General features: G+C 32.8%; 2 protein-coding genes across 2 annotated transcripts in view; both read right to left on the bottom strand.

The window, feature by feature from the left end:
* Positions 1-15,347, bottom strand: part of CCDC88B_1 (heavy chain) — a gene marked incomplete at its 5' end in the record, with an annotated part of 52,625 nt that extends 37,278 nt beyond the window's left edge. The window contains 7 exons of the mRNA XM_051218387.1: positions 1,543-1,624; positions 1,809-1,984; positions 3,383-3,628; positions 5,611-5,761; positions 7,569-7,714; positions 11,080-11,765; positions 15,113-15,347. Of these exons, the coding sequence (XP_051073126.1) occupies positions 1,543-1,624; positions 1,809-1,984; positions 3,383-3,628; positions 5,611-5,761; positions 7,569-7,714; positions 11,080-11,765; positions 15,113-15,347 (1,722 nt within the window). The remainder of the gene's footprint in view (positions 1-1,542; positions 1,625-1,808; positions 1,985-3,382; positions 3,629-5,610; positions 5,762-7,568; positions 7,715-11,079; positions 11,766-15,112) is intronic.
* Positions 15,348-15,381: 34 nt separating this feature from the next.
* Positions 15,382-15,462, bottom strand: part of MS3_00010052 (uncharacterized protein) — a gene marked incomplete at its 3' end in the record, with an annotated part of 91,431 nt that continues 91,350 nt past the window's right edge. The window contains exon 38 of the mRNA XM_051218386.1: positions 15,382-15,412. Within this exon, the coding sequence (XP_051073125.1) occupies positions 15,382-15,412 (31 nt within the window). The remainder of the gene's footprint in view (positions 15,413-15,462) is intronic.

Genomic DNA, 15,462 nt, shown 5'->3' with positions numbered 1-15,462 from the left:
ATTCTAGTAAGAAGTTGTGACCAGAGGAGTTCGAACGTTTCAGGTGTACAACAATTAACTACTGAAGAAAACAGAAGGTTTTGACGTACTATAGCAAGGTAAAACGTCGAAGATTAGATCCCGGCTCAAGGGTTAGCGTTCATGCGCTTTACTGGTGGGTCCTGAGTTCGTTCCCCAACAGTGAGGTCGTGAATAAGTACTACTGTGGTGTCACATACTTGAATAAAGCAACTGGTTAGTACCTTCTGACTAATAATGGATGTGTAACTTAGGTCAGTTTGTAATATCAGTGACGGTCAATAACTCTCATAAACCTCCATACTCATATTTTATTTGTTAGAATAATGATGGTTAATGTAGCTCTCCTGCCTTTACTGATTCATCATGAAATTTATCTCCAAATAATTACAAACGCCCATAAAACCGCTTAAATAAATGAATAATAATTCTGTAAAAACTAATGACTATCTTTAATGAGGATTTCTCGAAATTCCCATAAGAAGTTATGGCTTGTAAAATAATCTTATTCGTAAATGAAACTGTAACATTGTTCTAAACAATGCTAAATTAGTATGGTGTAAGTAATCACTGTATATTATGAACTGACTGATGTTAGATAATGTGACCATAGAATTTGACTATTTTTAGAATAAATATTAATCTGCTGACTAAGAGACCCGAAAGTCCTGGGTTCAATACGTCCTACCATTCTGGACGAACAGCTGTAAGAAGTTCATGAGTTACAATTGACAACCATTCCATTTTTTCTATTTTAAAATGGTTTTCAAGGTGATATCAGTCATCAATGAAATCAATCAAACTGTTTCTGTTATCGTACTAGGACAAAATAAAATGTACACATAACTTTTACCTAAGAAAGAGAATATATTCAGAAGAAATTATCATTAATATAAACTGTTACAATAGGTTTAGTTCATGATTTATCTACATTGAAAGTTATAACCTATTCATTTGTCAAATCCGTTTTAAATCACGGCAAAATTTGTTTGAAAAGAATAAAAGCTAAAAAGTTGTTTATTCAGTTTATTGTTTAGATTTTGATTGTAATCATGGCCATCCAGTGCTTCCAGGTTTTGCATGGTGGTCTAGCTTCAATTGACTCGTGATTTCAATCAAAAACTTAACAATCTCCACAACCCCTAAATTGATTATTGTTTAGAAGTGCATGTTTATTTTCTTGTCTAAAAAAATCTCCTCACTAGATTAATCCAAATCTTATCAAGCAACTATATCAGGTTTGTTTTTCAAATCATCTATGTCCTTTCATTACACAATGAAAATTACTATAAAAGTGTTATACAAGGGTTCTTATTAGCTATATGAGCATTTGCAATTGTTTGACAAGTCTCAGTATATCACGTCCTTGTGCTTACATGCCATCTTATGGTCAAATAGTAGATGCAATACTATATTAAGGGAAGCAGATTATATTCCTAGTCAAGTTCTTAGCTTATACGTCCTTGTCTAAAATCAGAAGGACAATTTCGAGGTTCTAGTCGTTTCTCAGTTTTCTTCACTTACACGATTAGTTGGACAAAAATGTAGAAAGCATGAGTACCAGAATCCAGCGTTGTGAATCGTAACAATAATCATTGGATTACTTCTGATGTAACATAATTTAAAAATTGATAGAATTGTAACTTTAAATAGAACACTAGTCAAAGTTTTAATAACCTAATTACCATCACATTACTTACTTCACTGCATATTCAATAAAAAATACAAATACGACCTTCATTTCGAAACAAACATACACACAAAAGGACGGAAAGTAGAATACTAATTACCTATGCTTAATTGGTAATGTTTGACAATACACTGTCCCCAATGCTCCGAGTATATTGAACCAAAATGAAAAATTTTTAGTTGCATCATGATTGCTAGTATCATTGTATAATTCAGATAAATTACTCTGTATAGTTGATGCCAATGCTTTAGCTTCATGAATTTTATAATCTAATATCTATAATAAGAAAAAATTAGTTAATGGATTTTTATCCTTAGAAGAAATCGATTCCATTGGTCACTCCTGTAGGACTGACCAATGACATTATCAGATTAGTAACTAGTATTGATTAAATTTGTGCTCAAATGTATTAGGTTACACCACATGCTAATAAGCTGCCCAATTATATTAAGTTCAGAGGGACTGGATTTTGGTTCATATAACTCATTCTGTGATTGATTAAAAACAGTAGAATTCCACGAAGAAAATTTTCGTTCCGACAAAATCGCTCGTATTTATCGTTGTTTGGGTAGATAGATGAATCTTTATGAAGAATAGAAAGAGATTACATCATAAAGTGATCTGAGATTTCAAATATCAAGAGAAGGTTGAGTAATGTCAAGCGTTTAGAGAAGAATAAGAGGATGGAAATGATTTACTGGTCTGGAAAGTGCGAAGTATGAAGAGAAAATGAAAGACATAAAGGTCATAATAACAAGTGAATAGTTATCTCGGAAAATCACTAGAGGATAATATCAAATGACTACGGTTTAAAAAGTGTACAAAATAATAATATAAACAAAAACAAGACATAATAAAGAAGAGAATTAGTGCTAAGGAAGGATGAGAGGTTGGATGTATCACTTTTGTACGTAGAGTTTAAACTTGAAATTGGGGATCGTCGACGCCCCAGCAGTACTCTTAAAAGAATTAGATCAAAGAGAGGCCGAGTCGAAAAATTATGAACTGCTGAGGCGATGGTAATTAGCAGGAGTAATGCAGGGAAACATTACAGTCATCATAATAATGGTAATTGTTGAATCTGCGTTGTCACGTCTATATTGGGAGTTGTCGTCGTTGTTAAATATGTATGAACTCTATTAGATCTGAAGTCTTACTGATTATACTTGACCATTGAAATTCTCACAATCCAAAGTGTGGACATGAAAGACTGGTGCAATGAAGATTTATTAGCTTTCCAAAAACATTTCCCTAAACAAGTTTCAAAATCACATTCAAAATTAAATCGCTTATTAGAACAAAATACATTCATTCACGTACTAATTTTTGGATATACTTTATCAGTGTGGCGTTGTGGTGATCGGAAAATTTTTGATTGAGATCATTAATTGATGAATGTTAGACCACCACTGAAAACCTGGAAGCACTGGGCGGCCGTTTCATCACAGTATGGGTCTTATCAGCACTGTGCATCCGCGATCGTGGATTGGTTGGAGTTAGATATCAACACCGTCAGGTGACTGCTCAGTGATCTAAAGGTTATGCGTTTGCGCACGAGATCGACGGTCTCCATACTGGTAATATTTTTCTATTAAAACTATCAATATTTGGGACATATTTGATATCACTTTTTTAATAAGCATTAAAATCAATACGGAAAACGATTAAGCTTACATCGATATTCTCTGAAAGACGTTTAATTTGATGTTCACATCCAACTAAATGATTATTAGCCATTTCTATGTTTATTTTTGTTAGTTGTAATGATAAATGTAAATTGCCTAATGCTGATTCATTTCGTCTAACTTGTGCTTCAATTGAAGAATAATCATCAATGTGATTTTGTAAACGTTCTCCAGCATCACAGCAATCACATAATGCTCTTAACCATTGACATAATCGGGCAGCAGCAACACTTACCTATTAATTCGGATAAAAAATTTTGATAAATTGAATGAACCAGTCATTGTTTTAAATTGTTAATAGGGAGACACAGCAAGAATGAAACTTATTTACTCATTGAAGTATGTAGTGATAATGGATATCGTAGAGTTGGAATGTAGTTAGCAGTTTGATCCTATAGAGGTGTTTTTCCTATTTGATAGTCGTCAGCTGAATGTATCTCCATCCTGGTATTGGTGTTCAGCATCTTTCTTCTAAAATACCCAACACATTATCCACAGAGAAATTAAAGACGAAACTAGACCTCACTGATAGCCAAACACTAAATTGATTAAAGCTTTGATAACTCTATATCGAGGGACTGAGCTCAGGATACGAATGTGATAACAGAGTAACTACCTGCAGTCATGAATGTTAACAACGGAAAACCATAAACCCTTATTGATGATTGCCTTGTTTAATAAAAGAAGTTTGGTACGATAAAAAAACTCAATAAGAACGTAAAGAGTTTTAATAAGATTAAAGATTTTTAATTAGTACTGCTTTAACGCATAATATATTTGCTAATTATAGCCTTTGCATCTCTCTATATGTGCATAGATTTTAGTGTGCCTGCTCTCTGTACTATTCAAAGGTATACTACAAGAAAGTTTTCAATTATGCGAATGGTTTCTATTTGACAAATTATCACTTGTTACTTAGTTGAATAATTTCAAAAGCTTATCGACAATCATGTTCATAATATCAGTATGAGAATTGTGAACATTACTGAATTTTATTGAGATCACCCAGCGACCTAGGTTAGACATCCATTGAAAGTCTAGAAACATTGAACGGATGTTCCGTGTCAATGTAATGCTCCTCACTAGTGAACATCCTTGACCCTACCACTGGAGACCAAACTCAGAAATTTCAGTCTTACTCATGACCGTTTAACTTTTAAACCACTGAGCTAAAATCCGGAGATACGTTCACCTAATTTTAATCGATTCACACTAATAAGGTGTGTGATAGCAGGAAAAAATGGTTGTCCAGTGCTCCCAGGTTTTCAATAGTTGTCTGGCGGCGATCGGTCCATGATCTCAGTAAAATATTTATGATAATTTTAGAAGAGTCAGCTCTTGGCCTACGAATCCCCTTCCACAAACTGTGCAATAGAGTAATTTTTTTCGAAAAGTTCCAAGATATAATGAGTCGATGGGATAACTGAACATTTTATCATTTAGTCAATAAGGATGCTGAGTAATTAAGTAATTACAGCTTTCACCATCCAGATTTCCAGTTCTTCTCTGGTTATTTATTTTATTTCAGTTCAAAGGTATTTTGGGTATCTAAATGTATCCAATGTTCTAACTATATGGTTAGATGACAGAAAAATCTCTTTATGATTAGGGATATAGCTAATGTATGGCAACGTTTCACTATTTCGGCCAGGTGTCAGGATCCACCTTTTTATAAAAAAAGTCTGTCTTTAGAAATAAAATCTCTTAAGAAATTAAACACTGTCAAGTGGTTGAATGAGATTGATAGTTCGTTCTAAAGATAGTGTTCATGTCACTTGAAACTCTTAAACGAGGCAAATCCGTCATCTTGAGAGAATCGATGTTCCACATATGACTTAAATCAACATCTTCCGGTACCGAAATCAGTATCCAGAACAAACAAATAAACTTATATGTTTAAAATGATAAAATCCAGGAATTAATGATTGATACTGTTGTTAATATAAACAGAATGAAAAATTGTACCCTTGACTAAATTATATTATGCTTGTGATGAAATCTCAAATTCCTGAGTTCGAGTCTGTATAGAGTGAAGATTATATACTCCTTAGATTTACTAAACCAGAAGATATATTTGTTTAAGATTACTTGTTCAAGTATTAGCTTATAATCATGATCTATGAATGAAGACTTTAAATGACATAGCTCTAGATTCCCATTTCAAAGCTTTCATCTTATTCAACTGAAACATATTTTTTCTAAAACCTTTTTACTTACCTGTAATAAATTTTCAAATGTTAATATGCTTGAATTATTTAAACGTTTTCTTAATTCATTATGTTTATGTTTATTAATTGATTGAATGGAAAGTTTTAAGATTTTACTAATAAATTTGACTGGGACCATCATATGTTTTGCATTTTCCCAACTTCAATTATTGAATAGAGAAAAGTATATAAGGGAAATAATAAAAAAAAACAAGAACTTTATACATCATAAAATACCTTATTTCGAGATGATAAAATAGTCGAGAATATATACATATACAGAAAGAGAGAGAGAACACTACGGCGTACCTGAGAAGATAGTCAATATCATACGGAATTCCTATGATGGATTAAACTGCGGAACTGTGCATGAAGGACAGCTCACAGACTTGTTCGAAGTAAAAACCGGTGTCGAGCAAGGTTACTTACTCTCATCCTTTCTCTTTCTTTCGATGATCGACTGGATCATGAAGACGTCAACATCTAAGAGGAAGCATGGAATACAGTGAACAGCTAGAATGCAGCTGGATGATTTAGACTTCACAAGTGCTCTAACTCTTCTACCACACAACAAAACCAAAGAATTGGGGACATGAATGTATTCAGTCATTTACTTACAAATCAGTTCCCACTCAGGTTCTAGTATAACCTTGTTTTATACCCTGATTATGCAGTTAGATAACCTGGGACATTAGTCTCGAAACTCGTCAATCTCCTAGATAAGTTTGGCTACTTAGTATGACCTTGTGACTGAATATATGAGTTCGATATGTGACTAGTTGACCCTGAGGGTAGAGAACTACCCTATTCACTAACTAACGATCTGACACGTGGATAATGAGTGATTGACAAGAGAATAGAAGATAAAAGTAATAAAAAACCTATATCCGAATTCCGGACTAAAGAAACTAAACGAATAATGGACATAAATATGGGTATGTTTCTAGGGTGTTTTTTTTAATGCACTTTTATTATTATCCATAATTTTTAAATTACTATTTTGCACTTTAAACTCTAATCATTTATTATTATTACCTTTTACAAGTTTTCTTGATTATCAATCAGTTTATTATTATGACCTTTGTTGTTTTGTCGTTTTTCTTCATATCTGTCAATTGGACTATTATCTGACCCTTAAATTTTGTTCTTCCTTACCCCTTGATTAGTACGTTAACCCCATTTTTTGTGATACAATCCTTTCTATCCTTCTATAGACATACATTTTCCATATAACTATATATACGAATGTACAGCTTAAGTAAATGATTTCGTCGAAAAGAAAATTTTCTTCGCTGAATTCTCTTTTTCTTATTCAATGACATAAATATCTGCTAAAGTAGACCGCAATCCCAAACTAGATGAGCTAAGGTACTGGAATAGTATACAATTTTTATGGTAAAGTTACAAAAACTTTGAGATAGAATGAAAATATTACAGTAGCATCACTAATGATAGTAGGATTTATACTAAAGCTTGTCGTTAAGAGGATTAGAAAATTACGTTAAATCAATGTTAGTAATTCTAACTGATTTAGAATTAAGCGTGTTAATATTCTAAACAGTAGCTTTTATAGTTTATCAATTCTTCTTTATTATTCTGTTCACAACAAATCTTAAACCTAAATCTCAATCTTATTCCTTAATCCAGATCTTAATCGTCTTTCATCTTGAATGTAACAAATTATTCGTGTATATATATCCTGTATTCCAACTGACTAAAGATTAACTCTATCTTCCGAAGGCCAATCAGAAGTCACTAAGGGTCATGAGTTGAGCATAAATTTACTGGATTGTTCATACTTTATTTAAATCATATTACAGTTCAGTACTCCAGTTAGGAAACATTAGTGTTAACCCACAGAATTGAAGTCAACCATTTATATCTCAGTAGTTCAATATACCTCTTAACTTATAGATAACATGATTTTAAGAAATCAAAATACATTTTAAAAATATATAAACAACTGACTTTTCCTCTTCATCCATAAGCATACAAATTAAATAGACACAATTTTTCACATCATCTGGTGGTTCACGATATGATCGTATTTCATCTAAATCTTCAATGGATAAATTATGTAATCCTTGAACAGCTAAACGATAAGCATTCTCTAACTAAAATCAAAATAAGTTTTTAAAAAAAGGCATAAAAATGTATGTTTACTCTATTTTTGTCAAAAATGATTCAAAGAATAAACTAGAGTATGCTGAACTAGGTCTGGTAAACAGTGAACTTTCAACAATCAGACTAGTTTCAGACCTTGACGCAGTTATTGACCTAACATTCATCCTTTGTTATATTATAGGACTTAGACATACCTACTAGCCGCCTAGTGTAACGGTATTTAATAACCTTAAGACAGTATTTAACTCAATTGCTTGACAAGTAACTGTTGCCAAAAACGTATACAAACCTTATGACGGCCTCTTACTCGGACACTACTGGTTGAGTAAGAGCTTATAGTGAACTATCATCAGAAACGATGACATTAATTGATATTCACCAGAATTGCCCAGTATCCTCATTCTTATTTCACCTTTTCATAGGCTTTCGTTTAGAGTTAACGATATAGCCATCTGGCTTATAAGGGTTGAACCTCTTATTCAGGAATACATGGTTAAGAATAGACAGAAATGGATCATAAATAAAAATAATATATTTGTAATATCCCAATGAGTAGAAAATTGGATTTTCTGACGTTTCGTGACTTAGTGTAAGTCACTTCTTCAGAGAATAAATAACCAAATTAAAATTAATCCAAGTTTAAATAGTACAATGGAACAATGCAAGAATAATATTTGATCAATCAAAAATAGGTCTGAACAAGCTGGTGTCATGTCATTTCTGTCAAGGTGATTCATAAGTGATCTGTATGTAAATTTGTGTGTATGTATATGTGCATTGTTTAAGAATGAAAACTTGTGACCTTTATGGTAAGAAAGGATAGAGTTTAAAATTGTAATATGATAGTGTGAAATTGTAAATACGATCAGACTGAATGGCCAGGATAGATGGTCCAAGTAGGATGTATGGTAAGACCTTCCTTTCTATTATGAGAAGTAGGATTAAGGATTATATGGATCAGGTACATTCACAATTTGTCTTGTAAACCTTGATCTTTAAAGTTGTCTCATGTATTTTACTCTTGAATAAAATCTTTCTTCTAGAATCAGAATGCCTACCTGTAATATCGTTTACTATTATTGATTCTATTATTATTTCTACTATTCTGACCTCTGTTTCGATAGTTTCATCTGACTGTTCTGATATTTTGTATCAAATAAATTCATTTTAAAACATGAATTAATATCTTGCTATATGAAATCAGTCGAACTCAGTAACTTAATGTAGGGATCCAGAATGTTTTCAACTACAATCCCTGCCAGGGAAGTCCTACTCACTCCCTTCTCGTCAAAGGGGTGTTGTTTACGAAATTGAGAGGACGAAAAGCGAATGTCCGGCGCTTTAACCGGATCCCAAACCATTGTTGCACATGTGCTCCAGTATCTTGTGGGAACAAATGGCATATGAACCGATTATTGGTCACCGGCTTCCATGGGACTGCATCTCCTTACGATACTCCACTGCCTTGTGAATTAGACCTTTGTGTCGAAGGCCCGGGGTGTGGCCCCCTAAGAAAACCACCTGCTTCGGTTTGGGCACCCAGGCAGTATCACAGCCCTCACACATATCGAATGAGATTTGTGTGGCGCATATGTATTTGGTGCCTCTTTGTACCAATATCTATGTGTTGAAATAAGTAAATAAATAAATACAACTACAATCGATATCAAATTAGATTCTATTAATTATCCTTCTTAATCTATAGAAGAAATACTTTAGAAGTAGTAAATACAGTTCTATGAAAGTACATGTGAAAACCTACAGAATATTTACGAATTAGTTTGATTATTTGCATTACATTTCATGTGAATAAATATAAAAGGAACATTATATTTAATGCATAAAATGTACAAAATCACATTAGAAAATATACTATAAAGAGTATTGGTATTAATGAAATATCCAAAAACTAGATTTGAAATCTTTCTGTTGTATCTTATTTAAGATATAAACATATTATGACTTCAGAAGATATGATAGGCATGATGTCTTCAATTGTAGAAAATGATTACTTTGAAAACTTCAATCAAATATTCCATAGTTTACCAGTTAGTGACTTCATAAACAGATATGATATCTCATGACATCATGTCATCCTTAATACAATCGGATTAAAAATGATATGACATATACATAGTGTTAGTTGCTTTTTATAAGAACAAGACGTTGAAAACAAGGGGTTTCTCAGTCTAATTCTGAAAAAACTCCTTTGTTTTACGTATTATTTTATGTAATTTGCTTGAGATATTATTTAAGTAGTGTGATTTAGGGCAAACATTAATGAAATATATATTAATAGGTACAGTTGTAGTGTCAGTCATTATTTTAAGCCCATAATAAATCTTATTCTAGTTTTCGGACATCCCATTCTATTCATTCTACTTGAGTCATAAATGTTGACCTTGTTAATTATTCGCTTATCACTCTTCACTGTTTTTATATGAGCGTATATGTGTGCACACTTCATATCCCATGACTCACCACATGTCTGTGGTTTATTTTGTCTGCCTATAAATATTGAGTAACGGTTGACTAAAAATGAGTTGGCTTACCAGCCATCTCCACTCGCGTCGCTTCTCTTCCTTCTATTCCATTCACCTCATATACAAAATATATGTATTCAAAATCCCATTCTCGTTATTTGACTTATTTAATTTCGTTATTGACTAACATGATTAAAGTCGACGATGATATACGAGAATAGGCGATAGCAAACATTCGTACAATCTAATTAGAGTCAGATCCACGGGCCACAAAACAGTAAAAACAATAAAAACGGGGAGTAAATTTTACTAATTCTCAGACGGTGTATCCATTTTCTTAATCACCCTAATATAGACAAATAACTAATTACATTGATTCTTTAACATTTACTTTATCATACTACTAACATTATATGAGTAGCTTTATAAGCAAAGATAGATAGTGGCTAGCAGTGGTATACAGGACGTGCGTCCCGTCCTATTTGCGACTTGAACCCAGCACCGTTCGCTTCAAACTCCATCGCTTTATCCACTTAGCTACTCAGTCCTGATATCCACCTGCTTGTGCAATGGTATGAAGTTATATTCACTTAGTGTTGCTTATTTGTATCTTATCATTGTTACTTAGGTCTGTAATTGATCAGTCTCTGGTTGGTATATGTGCATCCTATGCTAACTATCTCGATATTGAACTGAAGTCATAAGTTATATAAGCAAAGATAGATAATGGCTAACAATGGAATCCATGAGACACATTTCGTCCTATTTAGGTCTCATCAGCTAGATGTACTTGCATCCTGGATTTGATGTGCAAACCAATGAGAAGATATAAATAGCTTTAAATGCATACACTATAAAATAATAAATTATACTTTATGAAATTCATTTTCAGCTAATTTCTTCACATGATCCATTGGTTTCTTCATATTCATTAATTCATTTTCTTTATGTAAAATTTCATTTTCTAAATATTGTAAATGTTCATTTGTATTTGTATAATTTAATTTAGCTTCAGGTAAATATATCTCTTGATAATTAGATAAATCTTTTCTCATTAATTCTAATATAGAATTAGCTTGAATGATTTGATTCTCTAATAAATCATAATTATTTTTCATTGAATTATAAAGTAAATTAGTATCATTGAATTGATTATATAATAATAATAATAATTGATTATTATATTGTTCATTACGATTATATTGAAGATAATACCAAACATTGATTGTTTGTATAATATAATTGAATGAATATTGATTATTGAATAATGTTTGTCGTCTATGAATATCATTGATATTTTCATTTAAATAATGATAAGTTAATAAATAAGCTTCAATGAATAATTCATATAAAATGAAATGATTCTTATCATTATTATTGTTTAATAAGAAATCATAATTATATAAGAAACGTTTCAATATAGATTTTGGATCAAAATCTATATGATTAGTAATACTTTTAAATTCTATATTCATATGTTGTAAATCATTTGTTATTTCATTGAAATTGATAACACAATCCCATGATATATATTGTATGAGTTGATTATATATTATATCTGGAAAGGAAACAACAACAAAAAAAAAATCAGAAGGGGGGTTTCGTGGAGATTTTTTTAGAAATTTCACTGATTGAAATCATGAGTTCACTGAAGCTAGACCACCATGGAAAACCTGGAAGCACTAGATGGCCGCTTCGTTCTAGTATGGGACTCCTCAGCAGTGCGCATCCATGACCCCGCAACTCGCGAGATTTGAACCCAAGACCTATCAGTCTCGCACCAGGCGCTTAACCAAATAGACCACTGAGCTAGCCCGTATCCAATCAGTGAAATTATTAAAATCTCCACTAAACCCCTTCTGATAATAATCATCTACTCACTGGTGACTGACTTCAAGAGACACTTCTGGTGTTCTAGTGAGAAGCCGTTACCAAGTAAGTTCAACCAGGTCTGTTGTGAGATATCAACTCACTGAAGATAATGGTGTACGGTGACGCAGCTTCATGGATTGGTTGAAGCTAGACATTAACACCGTTGGATACCGGCCGGCTCAGTGGTCTAGTTGGTTAAGCGCCTGGCGAGAGACTGATGGGTCCTGAGTTCGGATCTGGCGTTGGGCAGGATCGTGTATGCGCACTGTTGAGGAGTCCCATGATGGAACAAAACGGCCTTCCATTGCTTCCAAGTTTTCCATGGTGGTCTAGCTTCAATTGACTCGTGATTTCAATCAGTGAAAAAAAAATCAATAAATAAGGGACTGAATTGTAAAAACGTAAAGATTATTTTCATCACTTCCTGATATCAGTCAAGATAACTTCGAAACCAAAGGAAAAAAATCAATAAGGGATTTTACTGGTGTTCGGTTACATTGTAAAATATCGATAATTAAAACTTTTGATAACTATTAGGTAATAATAATATACTACGTAAAACCAATGTGTATTCAAACCAAAAAGATTTTTTTCTACTGGACTAAATTATTTTCATCACTTTCTGATATTTATATCTAGAGTTTAGATTCTTACTATGCCGCGTATAATTTGAGCACTCGAACGCTAGAACACTCACAAGTCGTAAATGAGAAAATAGAAGACAAGTGAAAGGAATGTTATTCCAAAACAGTGTCAATTATGATACAATACTGTCAGGTATTTATAGTTTTCAGTAAAAACATGAAATCATCATTATAGCTTTCCAATCCACACACAGGGGGTTATTAGCGTTTGTCCAAAAGGGAAGCTACATGTAGAGATTCTGGAATATTCTTTCAAAAGATGATTAGATGGAATATCTTCGGGTCTTTCTGAAATTCTTAGAATTTCCTCATGTTCACCTGTGAACTGTCCTGACAAAAACAACGAAATACTGAAGAGTTGTTTTGTCCTGAATTTAGAAACTAGGACCCATTAATTTCAATTTATATTAGTTTGGAAATAAATGAGTAAGTTATTTTGAAAATTATCTCAACTATTGTTTTATAAATGTTAGTATAAAGTAAATATGAATAGCTCAACATGTAATGCGAATAAGTTATTTGAATTCATCAGTCATAGACTCTTCTCAAATGAGAAAAACAATATTCTGCTCAATTGTTTATCTGTCTGATTAGATGTGGTTGATAAGAAAACCTTTTCTGGACATCGTTTCGGTTAACTATAAATCCGTAAAGTACTTATGTTTAGTTTTATGACCGATTTTCTTTATGAATCGTGAGCTTTCGTTTAATTTGTAAATTACTGTCGTAGTCTCTTTCATTTCAAAATTAATCTAATGTCGTAGCTAGAATAAAATTGTATTTTACTTATTTCTTGTGAGCTGTGGTCATTTGTGTCACCTATTTATTCGTGTACCTATTCTGCATGAGTCAGATCATGAGTAAACCGGATATATGATGCCAGCTATATCGTCTTCTCTCTCTCTCTCTCAGCTAACTAACATATCCAGTTTCCAGTTGGTGGTAGGATATTATTTCTGATCATGGTCGTTCAGTCATTAATCAAACTCACGGGCTACAAGTCACATTGATGTACTGAGTAACCCATTACGTCAAGGCTGTAAACAAAGTTGAGACAAGTCTCTCCCTGTGTATTAAGCTCAGACTAGTGGGCAGACAAAACAAGGACATACCAGTAATATTTTGATATGAAGTGAGAAAACATAGTTGGTCGTAAAATGATTCATTCTGTGTTTGAATTGACCTGGCAGACCTTACTGATGAACGTCAAATGTCATGACATACAGGTCAATGGATTCCTGTCGACCATCTGTAAACTACTTAATATATCAACAAAGTGAATAAGAATTTAAGTCATTTACACTAGTGGCCACGTTGGATTAAGGACCGGACAAACACTAAAATGCCCACTACCCTGTGACTAATCGATAACAAAATTAGTACTCAGGCATTTATTTATATATAATAAGAAAGTTTTATGTTTCTGATATATTTTATGACTGTTGATTAATTTTTCCCCTCTATCGCTCATCATCTTGTATCACACACGTAACAACAAATGCGGGAGAAGACGACCAGTGTAGCAACAACCTCAGCAGCAGTAGGTATCAACATACACAAAGGCAAAACCAAGATTCTCCCATACAACACACTATGCACCAATCCAATCACAATTCACAGAGAATATTTCGAAGATATAAAAACCTTTACATATCTGGGCAGCATCATTGATGAACACGATGGTGGATCTGATGCAGATGTGAAGGCGTGGACCGGTAAAGCAACAGTAGCATATCTACAACTGAAGAACATTTGGACCTCATAACAACTGTCTAACAACCAACATCAAGATCAGAATTTTCAATACAAATGTCAACACAGTTCCACTGTATGGGGTGGAAACATAAAGAACTACGATGGCCATCATCCAGAACATACAAGTGTTTATTAACAGTTGTCTACACAAAATACTCCGGATCCGTTGATCAGACACTATCAGCAACAAACTATTGTGGGAAAGAACAAAGCAGGTCCCAGTGGAGGAAGAAATTAGTAAGAGTCGTTGGAAGTGGATAGGACACACATTGAGGAAAGCACCCAACTGTGTCACAAATCAAGCTCTCACATGGAATCCTGAAGGTCAAGGGAGGAGAGGAAGACAAAAGAACACATGACGCCGAGAAATGGGGACAGACATGAGCAGAATGAACAAAAATTGGATGGAACTGGAAAGGAAGGCGGTGGATAGAGTGTGTTGGAGAATGCTGGTGGGCGGCCTAGGCTCCATTGGGAGTAACAGGCGTAAGTAAGTAAGTATCGCTCATCACAGCAAGAAGTAATAATTGGACTGGGAATTATTTACTTTAATCAAACATATTGCTTTTGAATAAAGTGTTCATTATTATTATTATTATTACTATTATTATTATTATATGGATATAAAACTTACCATCCTTTGAAGCAATAACAAAAATTCCTTTCAGCTTATCATAATTCATTTCATTCCATGGTAAATCAAAACGTAGTTCCTGTAATCTTTGTATCAATAAAAGTAACACATTTACATCATCATCATTGTCACCATCATTAATCTCATCAATATTGTTATTATAATGATGATGATCATCATCAGCATCATAGAAGGTCTGGTTTACATTTTGATTTGATAAATCAATAATAATCATTTCATATTGTTTATAATGATCCCAAAATTTTTCATTAGAATTTTGATTCAATTTTATTAAAAATTCTATTAAACATTTTGTATAATAAATTTTATGATAATTTTTTAATTTCATA

Source organism: Schistosoma haematobium, chromosome 1 (genome assembly GCF_000699445.3).
Source record: "Schistosoma haematobium chromosome 1, whole genome shotgun sequence".
Taxonomy (NCBI): Eukaryota; Metazoa; Platyhelminthes; class Trematoda; order Strigeidida; family Schistosomatidae; genus Schistosoma; species Schistosoma haematobium.
Note: the sequence above shows the minus strand (reverse complement) of the source record. Positions and strands in the feature narration are given on the sequence as shown.